Here is a 13,809-nt window from a genome sequence, read left to right as displayed (position 1 = left end):
TATTCTAGAGGTCCCGCCTTTCTGAGTTACTCTATAAGCTTCCAAAGGGGTTATATTCAGAAATTATTTTATCAAGGGTTGTGTTCAGAAATTATTTTATCAGATAAAATTATTTTATCAAAGTACTGAGTTTGCATTTTCCTTAAGAAATTGTTATAAATTTTGGCACCATGTGTGAAATGTTCTTATTAGACAGTGCTCTCATGATTTCAATTTAGGGCTCTAGAAACACATTTTTCAGTAAAGCAATGGGTTTGGGTACTCAACATACTCTTTCCTGTCTCTTTCCTACCACGTCCCACTGGCAGCCACTGTTGATAGGAGATGGTGGGTGGGAGAGAAATAAGGAGTAGATGGAAGGCTAATGTGAACTTACAAGTGATTAGAAACTAAATCCATGATACCTGTCTTTGGCCAGTTTCTTTAACAACCTTTTTATCTACTTCAAGAGTTGGCCTATTTGATTCTACTTCACTGGGCCTGTTTGATTTCTCCTTTCCTAGTGATTGGTTCTGTTTAGGATTTCTTTTTGCATGTGCCCTCTACTGGATGATATATGTTCTTATATTCTTCTCGCTTACTGACTTATACTAAAAATATTGATTCATAACTATTTCAGATGTAGAATCCACTTGTTAATAGCTGCCATTTGAAGTTTGTTGATTTAGACAATGCCTAATGAGAAAGGTTTCTGTTAATTCATTAGCACTTTTAATAGTGTCGCCAAAATCTTCATACTTTTGGAAAATAGTACATTTATGTGACACAGTGTTCATTCTTTTTAAATATGGTGCCAAATCAAGTACAAAAGATCATAGAGTTATATGTGATTTTTATAGCTAATGGTAAAATAAAGAGCTATGGCAAAAATTAATTGCCATTACTCTCTACTTCTCTTCTCAAGCCTACCCGCGAAACATTTTTTTAAGCCCAGTAAAGGGAAACAAGGTCACAAACAAGTGATACATGATTGATGTGTATGTACACAAAGGATGATAATAGTATTCGTTTGCCTTGTAAGGCTCCAAGTAGATTGGTTCTACCCCAAACTGTTGAGGAATTGGGAGGAGGAGGACGGAGAAGAAGGGAAATCCCAGGGCAGCCTCAGCTCAGAAAAAGATACAGAACAACCTGGTCTCCTGGCCAAAGTGCTGTTGTTTGTGGGAAAGGATCTGTTTGTATGAACTAATGAAATAATGTTTTTTATTATTAATAATCAGGTTAGATACCATACAAACTTGGGTTACTTGTAAGTCATACACATTGCCTCCTCATGTGCATCTGCTACTGTGCTAAGTAATAGGAGAGATAGAAATCAGATTCAACCCCTGCTTTCACAGTCGGATGGGGAAGACATATAAGCAAACAGGTCATTACAAAACAGTGAGATAAAGGCTCTAATACGGATTAAATGTAGGATCCTATGAGAACAACTCAAGTGGGGAGTAGTCTGGAATAGAAGCATTTTAAAATAATACAATGATGTAGATTAAGATAAAAACCACCCACGCATACACGGTTCTTAAAATAAAGATGAAAAAAATAAAAGTTTGAACCTTAGTACAAAGTGAAAAGCAGATAGCTACCATACTTGGTCTTTTCTTGGAATCATACAAGTACAGATGGTGTGGGATCCATATTACCCTTTGCACAGCATGCTGATCTATAGAATTTCATTGACAGGCTTGTCGAAACAGATGAAGTCACTCCGCATTACTTAGAGTCTCAGCTTTTGTGAGTTTGCATGTAGTGAATTTATCTTGTATGTTATTCATTCTTACAGAAATTGGTTTATAGGACTTAATGACAGGGATAACTGGTTCTGTGTAGTCTTTCTACATTGGATGTGTGTGATGCTATTTAAAGTGAATATGTTTATACTTTTCCATTATAATCTAGTTTAATATGTTTAAAAGTTTAATATGCTTAAACTTTTAGATTTGGGGGAAAAAGATTATGTCTATGCCAGTAACACATACTTTACTAAACATATTACCCTTGAAATGTTATTTAATGTCATATAATCTCCATGTGTATCTCTGGACATATCTATAACAAGGTATCCTGACATTTTCTGCAAAACAAAGCCTACTTAGAGCACATATTAGAAAAGGGATCTTTTCTTAGGTGCTATTGAACAAATTGAAATAATTTCCAAATGAATAGTAACTTTAACCTCTGAATCTTTACTATGAATTAAATTCTTACTATGTTTTTGTTATTTTTAATGTAAATGCTGATTAATGTATATTTGTATTTTCTCTTTAAAGGATATGTGGGACTAGTAAACCAAGCAATGACTTGCTATTTGAATAGCCTTTTGCAAACACTTTTTATGACTCCTGAATTTAGGAATGCATTATATAAGTGAGTATTCCAAAAAATTTTATAAATAAAATTGATTTAAGAATGAAAATATTGCCTTTAACAAAATTTATCTTCTTGCAGTTATTTTAAAATTTGGGGCATTTCTCACACCATAAGATATAACTTCTTTCCTTACATAATAACAAAGATCTTGTGAAAAACAGGTATATGGAAAATGTGTGCAAAGAGAGAATCAGAAGTATATAGAGAGCAAAAGGATAAAATTGATAAGATTTACATATAGGGTAAAAATCTTCCCTCTCTCGTAGTCTTAACACCCTTTATGAAGAAATAAATGACTGCTTTTGAGATAATTTGAATATATGAATCCATACTCTCCTTCCACCTGTCAATTTAAGAATCCAGAGGTTTTTTTTTTTTTAACTTGCAAGTTTTGTTTCTAATTAAAATATAATATTTACAGCTTGTTTCATGTACCTGTGTGTGCGTGTGCATGTGTGTGTGTTTCTAAAATATACATCAGATGGTTTAAAATGCTCTGTGGTAGAAGTCTATATTTAAGTAAACCCTGAAATCAAACATTTATTTTTATGAATATCCTATTATGACACATTTAACACACCTTTGCTTTGTATATTTTCTTTAAGATAAACACATAATTTTTTAGTTTTTAAGGATACTTTTAAGTATGAGTAAACTGATTTTTTTTCCCTTTTTTTGTGTTACTTTCCAGTAACATCTTTAAATTACTGTAAATATGTATATAGGTTATTTTTGGAACTTTTAATATTGCTGATTGTATTACTCAGACAACATTATATCACCATTAGATTCATCTATCAGCTTGTCATCTGAACTTAACTTGTAAAAGTTGATGTATTTGTCATTCCGTATGCATGTATCGCCCTGTAGTGTTTAAATGCTAGGCACTTGGTGGATAGAGAGGGAATTAGATATAAGATCTTTGTTCTTGAGTAATTTATAAATCTTTCTACAATAGCAATATGTGTATGTTTGAAATAGTTTAAATAACATTTAAAGACAGCCAAATACCATTAGAGCTTAAAGAGAAGAAAGGTTGGTGAAACTTGGAGAAGAAGTAAGCTTCAGGTAGGTCATGAAGCTAGGTATGGTTTGGCCAGGTTGAGAAGAAAAAGAATACACTGTTCAGATAGGAGGCTTGTCAAAAGTGAAAGTAAATAATAGTAAGAGCTACCTGAGTGTTAGTTATTGTTTGTATCTGGTAGTGTTCTGAGCACTTTATATGTAGACTCACTTAATTCTCATAGTAACTGTATGAATTTTATGCTATTACTGTCAGCATTTTATAAAGAAGGTAACTGAAGGCACAGAGAAATAGCTTTGCCTGAAAGCACACTGCTAGAAGTTGCACCTAGCAGATGCTAGGATTCACTACCCTATTCTGCCTGTACACTAGCTGATGCCAACAAGCACAGTGTGTTGCAGGGGGGTCCAGGAGATCATCACCAGAGTTTTGTCAGAGTACTGGAAGATGAGGTTAATAGATAGAGTTCAGAGTCTGCTCTCAAAACTAGCACAGACCAGATAGTTGGATGATATGCCTGTTTTGGAGAGTATGCATAGGAACGGGGATCATGGGCACTTGTTTAACCATCTGTTTTAATACTCGAAAAGTAGACTGCTCAGTGAAATAAAAGAGGACACAAACAAATGGAAGAACATACCATGCTCATGGATAGGAAGAATCAATATCGTGAAAATGGCCATACTGCCCAAGGTAATTTATAGATTCAATGCCATCCCCATCAAGCTACCAATGACTTTCTTCACAGAATTGGAAAAAACTGCTTTAAAGTTCATATGGAACCAAAAAAGAGCCCGCATCTCCAAGACAATCCTAAGTCAAAAGAACAAAGCTGGAGGCATCACGCTACCTGACTTCAAACTATACTACAAGGCTACAGTAACCAAAACAGCATGGTACTGGTACCAAAACAGAGATATAGACCAATGGAACAGAACAGAGTCCTCAGAAATAATACCACACATCTACAGCCATCTGATCTTTGACAAACCTGAGAGAAACAAGAAATGGGGAAAGGATTCCCTATTTAATAAATGGTGCTGGGAAAATTGGCTAGCCATAAGGAGAAAGCTGAAACTGGATCCTTTCCTTACTCCTTATATGAAAATTAATTCAAGATGGATTAGAGACTTAAATGTTAGACCTAATACCATAAAAATCCTAGAGGAAAACCTAGGTAGTACCATTCAGGACATAGGCATGAGCAAAGACTTCATGTCTAAAACACCAAAAGCAACAGCAGCAAAAGCCAAAATTGACCAATGGGATCTCATTAAACTAAAGAGCTTCTGCACAGCAAAAGAAACTACCATCAGAGTGAACAGGCAACCTACAGAATGGGAGAAAATTTTTGCAATCTACTCATCTGACAAAGGGCTAATATCCAGAACCTACAAAGAACTCAAACAAATTTACAAGAAAAAAACAAACAACCCCATCCAAAAGTGGGCAAAGGATATGAACAGACACTTCTCAAAAGAAGACATTCATACAGCCAACAGACACATGAAAAAATGCTCATCATCACTGGCCATCAGAGAAATGCAAATCAAAACCACAATGAGATACCATCTCACACCAGTTAGAATGGCGATCATTCAAAAGTCAGGAAACAACAGGTGCTGGAGAGGATGTGGAGAAATAGGAACACTTTTACACTGTTGGTGGGATTGTAAACTAGTTCAACCATTATGGAAAACAGTATGGCGATTCCTCAAGGATCTAGAACTAGATGTACCATATGACCCAGCCATCCCATTACTGGGTATATACCCAAAGGATTATAAATTATGCTGCTATAAAGACACATGCACACGTATGTTTATTGCAGCACTATTCACAATAGCAAAGACTTGGAATCAACCCAAATGTCCATCAGTGACATTGGATTAAGAAAATATGGCACATATACACCATGGAATACTATGCAGCCATAAAAAAGGATGAGTTCGTGTCCTTTGTAGGGACATGGATGCAGCTGGAAACCATCATTCTTAGCAAACTATCACAAGAACAGAAAACCAAACACCGCATGTTCTCACTCATAGGTGGGAACTGAACAATGAGATCACTTGGACTCGGGAAGGGGAACATCACACACCGGGGCCTATCATGGGGAGGGGGGAGGGGGGAGAGCTTGCACTGGGAGTTATACCTGATGTAAATGAGGAGTTGATGGGTGCAGCACACCAACATGGCACAAGTATACATATGTAACAAACCTGCATGTTATGCACATGTACCCTACAACTTAAAGTATAATAATAAATAAATAAATTATTAAAAAAAAAAAAAAGAAAAGTGGACTGTAAATTTATAGCACTATAGGGGAAATTAAGAGCATAGCCAGGGTTATTCATCATCTAACATGTATTGGACACTTAGTGTGTGCCAGGCATTCTTTTTAGGTATAAGGATTAGAGTGATGAGTAAGACAAAGTACCTCATTTAGAGCTTATATAAAACTATATATAAGCTCATTTCACAGAATCATATATGGTAGGTAGAAAATAAAGCAGAATAATGTGGAAGGAGTAATTGTCAGGAGAAGAGGCGGGGAGGGTCACAGCTTCAGGTAGTAGACAGTAAGGGCCTCCCTGAGGACATTCCAGGAACTTCACAGGAACAAGCCCTCTAAAGGTTTATGGTAAGAGCATACAAGGCATAAGAAGCCAGAAGTGTGAAGGTCTTTGAAGAACAAAAGAAACTAGAAATCCATTGTGACAATCCCAGTGAGTAAGGAAGTGGGAGCTAGACATGAGGTCAAACAGAAAGGAAGGCCTTGAGATTGTGAGAATAGAGTGAAGTTTATAGCAGGTAGGGAAACAAAGCCTGAGAGCACTCATGATGTTTCTTAATGTAGAACTAAGAACCTCATTGAACTATCCAGAGTAGTGCTAGTGTAAAAGGATAAACTATCCACAGAGTAGCGCTACTGTAAAAGAATAGACTAGCCACAGAGTAGCACTAGCGTAAAAGGATAGACTAGAGAGTAGCGCTAGTGTAAAAGGATAGACTAGAGAGTAGCGCTAGTGTAAAAGGATAGACTAGAGAGTAGCGCTAGTGTAAAAGGATAGACTAGAGAGTAGCGCTAGTGTAAAAGGATAGACTAGAGAGTAGCGCTAGTGTAAAAGGATAGACTAGAGAGTAGCGCTAGTGTAAAAGGGAGTAGAGAGTAGCGCTAGTGTAAAAGGAGAGACTAGAGAGTAGCGCTAGTGTAAAAGGAGAGACTAGAGAGTAGCGCTAGTGTAAAAGGAGAGTAGAGAGTAGCGCTAGTGTAAAAGGATAGACTAGAGAGTAGCGCTAGTGTAAAAGGAGAGAGTAGAGAGTAGCGCTAGTGTAAAAGGATAGAGAGTAGCGCTAGTGTAAAAGGAGAGAGTAGAGAGTAGCGCTAGTGTAAAAGGATTAGAGAGTAGCGCTAGTGTAAAAGGAGAGAGTAGAGAGTAGCGCTAGTGTAAAAGGATAGACTAGAGAGTAGCGCTAGTGTAAAAGGATAGACTAGAGAGTAGCGCTAGTGTAAAAGGAGAGAGTAGAGAGTAGCGCTAGTGTAAAAGGAGAGAGTAGAGAGTAGCGCTAGTGTAAAAGGATAGACTAGAGAGTAGCGCTAGTGTAAAAGAGAGTAGAGAGTAGCGCTAGTGTAAAAGGATAGACTAGAGAGTAGCGCTAGTGTAAAAGGAGAGAGTAGAGAGTAGCGCTAGTGTAAAAGAGAGTAGAGAGTAGCGCTAGTGTAAAAGGATAGACTAGAGAGTAGCGCTAGTGTAAAAGGAGAGAGTAGAGTAGCGCTAGTGTAAAAGAGAGTAGCGCTAGTGTAAAAGAGAGTAGAGAGTAGCGCTAGTGTAAAAGAGTAGAGAGTAGCGCTAGTGTAAAAGGATAGACTAGAGAGTAGCGCTAGTGTAAAAGAGAGTAGAGAGTAGCGCTAGTGTAAAAGAGAGTAGAGTAGCGCTAGTGTAAAAGGAGAGACTAGAGAGTAGCGCTAGTGTAAAAGGAGAGAGTAGAGAGTAGCGCTAGTGTAAAAGGATAGACTAGAGAGTAGAGAGTAGCGCTAGTGTAAAAGGATAGACTAGAGAGTAGCGCTAGTGTAAAAGGATAGACTAGAGAGTAGAGAGTAGCGCTAGTGTAAAAGGAGAGAGTAGAGAGTAGCGCTAGTGTAAAAGGAGAGAGTAGAGAGTAGTGCTAGTGTAAAAGGATAGACTAGAGAGTAGCGCTAGTGTAAAAGGAGAGAGTAGAGAGTAGCGCTAGTGTAAAAGGATAGACTAGAGAGTAGCGCTAGTGTAAAAGGAGAGTAGAGAGTAGCGCTAGTGTAACAGGATAGACTAGAGAGTAGCGCTAGTGTAAAAGAATAGACTAGAGAGTAGCGCTAGTGTAAAAGGAGAGAGTAGAGAGTAGCGCTAGTGTAAAAGGATAGACTAGAGAGTAGCGCTAGTGTAAAAGAGAGTAGAGAGTAGCGCTAGTGTAAAAGGATAGACTAGAGAGTAGCGCTAGTGTAAAAGAGAGTAGAGAGTAGCGCTAGTGTAAAAGGATAGACTAGAGAGTAGCGCTAGTGTAAAAGGATAGACTAGAGAGTAGAGAGTAGCGCTAGCATAAAAGGATAGGGTTTTATTTTCTTTACTTTTTGGGAAGAAGGCCAATAGATAACCTGCCACTTGATTTGGAGTCATGTATGTCATGTGTTAAATACATTGTTTTAGGGAAATTTATATAGTGCAGTGTGCAGGATTGATTTGAAAGACAGAGAACCCTGGAGGAATCTGTTATTAAACCAGGCATGGATATATTAGAGTCAGAATGATGATGGTGGCAGTGGTTATATTTGAGATTGAAAACTAACATGGCTTAGTAACAAATTATACTTAGGAGTAGAGGAAAGGAAAGAATCACATATGCACCAAAGTTTCTAACTTAGGTGACTAAAGTAACGGCAAGTACCAGCAAGATTTAAAACCTTTTTAGGTATTTGTACCAGGACTAAAGGACAGGTGAGAATTCAGTCTTATTACAGTAATTCCTCCCTATTAGTGAATTTCCCACACAAGAAATTTGAGCATTTTCTGTTTTAACCAATGTTTTCTCACAGTTACCAAGAGAATTTTTGATCTCATAATGCCAGTATAAGTACCCGCTATTGAAGATAACCAGAAAAAAGGGAGCTAAGGATTGAGAATAGAAGAGTGGAGGATTAAAGCAGAAGTCAGGTATTGAATAGAGGTGTTTGCAGGGAAGCCTTAAGAAGAAAAAGGTGAAATGTACTTCATTCACTTCTGTGAGGCAGAAGGGAGTGCCAGTGTGTGAAAAATGGAAGATGAGAACAGAGCTGTGACTTCTCAGTCCTAAAGTAAGAAAAATATTGAACACTCTAATAGAAAGCCATACCGAAAAGAAAAAAAAAAAAAAAAGCCTTTTAGTATGTCTGTAAAGTGTGACAGAGAAAAATTAAAGCTCAAACCTCCTTTTGAAACTAAAAAGTGGGGAAACAGCAATCTTAATGCTAACTTAAGATGTAAAATAACTTTAATATTGTTGTCACTTAATATTTTGTCTTAGATGTATATTATGAATATAGAATTATTGTAGACTTTTGTGGGTACGTTACTAACTTTAGTACCTCAATCTTATTTCTTTCCATGAGATCTTAAGTTCTTCAGTTGGGAATTCATTTGTTATTGAGACAGTAGCTGTAACTAGGGCTAGACTGCTGTTTATCATAAGTTTGTGAGGGTGAAAATCTTACCTGAATTATTATTTTGTTTACTTTCTTGTATTCCCTTTTAAAATCTTTTTATTACAGAAAATTTTAAACTTTCAAAAAATGGGAAGTAGGCTGAGTGTGGTGGTTCACACTTATAATCCTAGCAGTTTGAGAGGCGGAGGTGGGTGGATCTCTTGAGGTCAGGAATTTGAGCCTAGCCTGGCCAACATGGTGAAACCCAGTCTCTACTAAAAATACAAAAATTAGCCAGGCTTCATGGTGCATGTGTATAATCCCAGCTACTCAGGAGACTGAGACAGAAGAATCACTTAAACCCAGGAGGCAGAGATTGCAGTGAGCCAAGATTGTCCCACTGCACTCCAGCCTGGGCGACAGAACGAGACTCCTCAAAAAAAAAAAAAAAAAAAAGATAGTGTAGTGAATCCCTCTTCACCAATCATTCAGCTTTGAATGTTATTAATATCAACTCATAATCAATCGTTTTTGTCTATACCCTCCAACTTGATTATTTGGAAGCACACCTCCACCATATCATCTGTAAATTATTTCTCAGGTCAGGGCTATGATTTCCCTGATTGCCTTGTTTAACAGTTTGTTTAAATCAGGATCCATATGAGCTGTATGTTGCAATCGATTAATAAAATTCTTAATCTGTTTAATTTGTTTATAATCCTCTGTTATCTTTTTTCATCCTTGCAATTTATTCCCTACAAAAAATAGAAGAAAAACCGATGTCATCTATCCTGTAGTTTTCCACAGTTTGGGTTTTGATGGTTGTATGCTGTAGTATCTCATGTAATAGTATTCTTCTGTTTCCTGTATTTTTGTGAATTAATAATTAGGACAGAGGTTATGGTCAGATTCAGGTGCCACAGTTAAATGAGCTTTGCCTTTTTTTCTTGAGAACTTTTGCCTTGTTACTCCTTTTCTTATTAAAATCAAAAGTTCTTCTGAATTTATGAATTAGGGAGGCACTAATGTTTCATTAGATATTATTCGTTTCAATTAGCATTCAAACTCTGTATAGCTTCCAGGATTAAAATCTTACATTATTATGATTTTGATATTAATTATGCTTGTAAATAATAAAATTATTTTATAAATAATTTATTAACATTTTGTTTTAATAGGTGGGAATTTGAAGAATCTGAAGAAGATCCAGTGACAAGTATTCCATACCAACTTCAAAGGCTTTTTGTTTTGTTACAAACCAGCAAAAAGAGAGCAATTGAAACCACAGATGTTACAAGGAGCTTTGGATGGGATAGTAGTGAGGGTACTAATTCTCTTGTAATGATAAGTGTTCTAATATTCAGACAATTCTAGGAGACAATAGTATTACAAACACATTACACATAACTTAATTACCTTTATCTTAAACCTTTCATTGCAAGTTTGTTGTCCTAGATTTTCTAACACATTTCGTAACTCTACAATGAAAAATAACAAACATGACAAATATTGTAGCACCATAAAGTATATACTATTTGTAGAATGCTGCAATCTCTTTATTTTCTGGTGTGTGAATGCCTTTTTGTGACTGTCATATATATTCTTGTGTTCTTTTTTAAATTTGGCATTATTGAAAGTAGACTTTTCAATATTTCTGCCTATTTGCTTTTAAACAACAGATTGTTTCATTACATTAAGTTTATTGCTATTTCTAATTGAATTTTATCTTAAAATAGCTTGGCAGCAGCATGATGTACAAGAACTATGCAGAGTCATGTTTGATGCTTTGGAACAGAAATGGAAGCAAACAGAACAGGTAATTTACATCTCTCAAATCCAGGGGACTGTTTCCTAATAAATCACTCATTACCTTAAATGACTTTTATTCCATTGGAATGTTTTGGAACTTGGGGATTAGTCTCCTGGTTAAAGTACCCAATGGGGAATTGAAAGTACTGAGCTCTCATTTAGCCATTAACTGAATTATAAATACCATCATTAAACCACCCTAGACTTCAGTTTTGTCATCTTTAAGGAAATTGGGCTGTATAACCTGGGAGCTGTCTTTTAGCTCTGAAAATTATACATTTAAAAGCTGTATATATGTGTTTTAGGGATGATTTTTGAACAGCATTTTCAGATAATTAGGTAAATTATATGTCCTGTAATCTGTAACACTAGTCATGAAGCATTACTTTTATTTTGACCAATGGAAGTATAGTCTTACGTATTTGACATTTAGGATCCTCATTAATCTGACCCTATTCTTATGTAATGGAAAGAGGACCAGGTTAGGAGTGGAAAGAACATTAGATATTAGGATGAGGAGTAAGGCTGAATGGAATGGGGCTCAGTACATGGGAGGATTTATACTGGGTATACTAAAAGAAGGTCACAGGGATAAAAGGGGAAGAGTATATAAGGTAGCTAGAAGGGTCTGATATCTGATTGGAACTACTATGATTGCTTGTACCAGAGTTTTTCAAAATGTAGATTACAATCTATTCACGGCTTATAAAATCAGTTTATTAGACCTACAACAGCATTTTCAAAAAATGGAATAGAATAGAGCACAAGAGAACATCACATTAGAGTAAGTATTATTTTATGAAGCTCTTGTTGAAGTTGCGTGCACTGGGTTGCAGTGTAAATTACTTTCTTATGGTGATTTGCTATTCAGTATTTGAAAAACACTGGTTTGAACCACTTCAAAAGGCTGGCCTAGGTGAAGAAGACAGTCACATATGACTGATGCTGATGAATGACGAAGGCTTCATTAAATAAGTGGTATTAGTGTAGACAGTGATGGTCAATCTCGTTTAAAGGCTTATAAATCCTATTTGTTTGAAGAAATGTAAATTTATGAAAGAGGCAAAATGTAGTACACTTATCCTCATGCCTATTCTTACTTAGGAGATAACGAAAAAAATTTAAGTTCATTTAATGATCTAGTTTCTCTCCATAGTCTTATGGGGCTGTGTTTTAGTAACTATGTAGATGGTATTGGGGGCTGTTTCTTTTTCATAGGTCTGAAGTTACCCTTCTTCCTTTTTACATCCCTTTCTGTGGGTCAACACTTCCATTAAGATCAGTTGGGGCATTCCTACTAAGTTCCTAAGTTTTGGAACAAGATTCTTTGGTTCTTACTTAGGGAGTTACCTGCTGCCTTTGAGTCAGAAAAGCCCTAGTTAACTAAGTTTGGGGACTAGGTGAGAGATCCATTCTTTTAGGTGAGGATATTTTGAGAGAGGTGGATTTTAAGATTTTTTTTGAATTTCCATACATTTTTAAAAGATTGTTGTGTAATATTTCTCCATAAAATTGTTCCATGTATATTACTGAAAGCTAAAAGGTTTGATTTGCATCTTGAGCTAGAGGATATGATTTATACATCAGAATATATTATTGTGAGAAGTGGTGATAGACATATGTAAGTTATAAAAACTCAAACAATTGTTTAGCTGTATAATTATTAACATGCCTAAAGTGATAGGTTAGGATTTACTCTCATCTTAATGTAAAGATAATTTGAGGCTTAATGGTATAATAAATTGGTAACTAATTTCATCAAAACTTACATTAATAGGTTTTCTCATGATGAGTATTGAAATCGTTAATTTTTGCACACTGACTCAAGTTAGTGTTAATCTAATTTTATTGATATTTTTAGGTGATTTGTGTTTTTTTAATTTTTTCTATAAAATTTTAGATAAATTTAAATATTAAATATATAATAATTATAGATAAATATTAATGTTTTCTAAGATTTTAGCTGTAAATATCAATATCCTTTTGTAAACCATTCTAAAAAGTGTAGATTGTTACATATTTTAAAGATTATTTTTAAGGAACACTTAAAAATGTAAATATTTTATTTTTAGGCTGATCTTATAAATGAACTATATCAAGGCAAGCTGAAGGACTACGTGAGATGTCTGGAATGTGGTTATGAGGGTTGGCGAATCGACACATATCTTGATATTCCGTTGGTCATCCGACCTTATGGGTCCAGCCAAGCATTTGCTAGTGTGGTGTGTACCTTTCACCTGACTGCTTGTGTATCCTTACACAGAATACATAATAGCACAGTGGTATAATCTCTTGTAAGGTAAGTATCATCCTAGATACACCTTCTTGGGTTGTTAGTCATTCCTGCATTTAAATTAGCAAGATCTAGAAGATTTTTGACCCTTCAGTGAGTCCTAATAGTGCATGTATTATAAGAGAAAAAGTGAATGCAAATGTACTGCCTCATGGTTCAGTGTTTTATTATTTTGGAGAGGTGATTAGATGATTTCACTTTTATCTTTTTTTTCACCTCTAAACAGTCTATGTTATAAATGCTGTTATTATGACCACCTTTTGCATTGGAAAGTACTTTTTTGTTTTGGGGGGATTGTTTTGGTCCACACACTTTTAAAATTGGAAAAAGCACCTCTGGTTTTTATGACAAACAGTCCATATTTTTAAAAGAAGCATCCCTACTCTAAATATTTAGTTTAAAAAAATACACTGTAGTAGCACAGATAATTTGAAGAATCAAAACTGTAATCACCTTAATTATTCACATACTGAGTATCTAATTGGGGGATTAGCTGAGATTTTCTCATTCTGCTTGTCATCCATTTCTTAATTGCTTTTTAATAATTTTTTAATTGTATTTTATCTGTACGTATGTGTATTTACTTATACGACAGGAAAATCATGGAAAGACTTAAGTTGATATTTAAAAGTAAAGTGCTCAAAAACATTTATT

At 35.5% G+C, this 13,809-nt stretch overlaps 1 protein-coding gene across 4 annotated transcripts in view; it reads left to right on the top strand.

Moving 5' to 3' along the window:
* Nucleotides 1-13,809, top strand: part of USP47 (ubiquitin specific peptidase 47) — a 117,995-nt gene that overhangs the window by 53,016 nt on the left and 51,170 nt on the right. For all 4 annotated transcript variants that reach the window (XM_008006650.3, XM_037999713.2, XM_008006661.3 and 1 more), the window contains 4 exons: nucleotides 2,271-2,367; nucleotides 10,232-10,377; nucleotides 10,790-10,869; nucleotides 12,935-13,084. In XM_008006650.3, coding sequence (XP_008004841.1) covers nucleotides 2,271-2,367; nucleotides 10,232-10,377; nucleotides 10,790-10,869; nucleotides 12,935-13,084 — 473 coding nt within the window. The remainder of the gene's footprint in view (nucleotides 1-2,270; nucleotides 2,368-10,231; nucleotides 10,378-10,789; nucleotides 10,870-12,934; nucleotides 13,085-13,809) is intronic.

This window comes from Chlorocebus sabaeus, chromosome 1, assembly GCF_047675955.1.
Source record: "Chlorocebus sabaeus isolate Y175 chromosome 1, mChlSab1.0.hap1, whole genome shotgun sequence".
Lineage (NCBI taxonomy): Eukaryota > Metazoa > Chordata > Mammalia > Primates > Cercopithecidae > Chlorocebus > Chlorocebus sabaeus.
The sequence above is the reverse complement of the archived record's forward strand: the minus strand, read 5'-3'. Positions and strand labels throughout refer to the sequence as shown.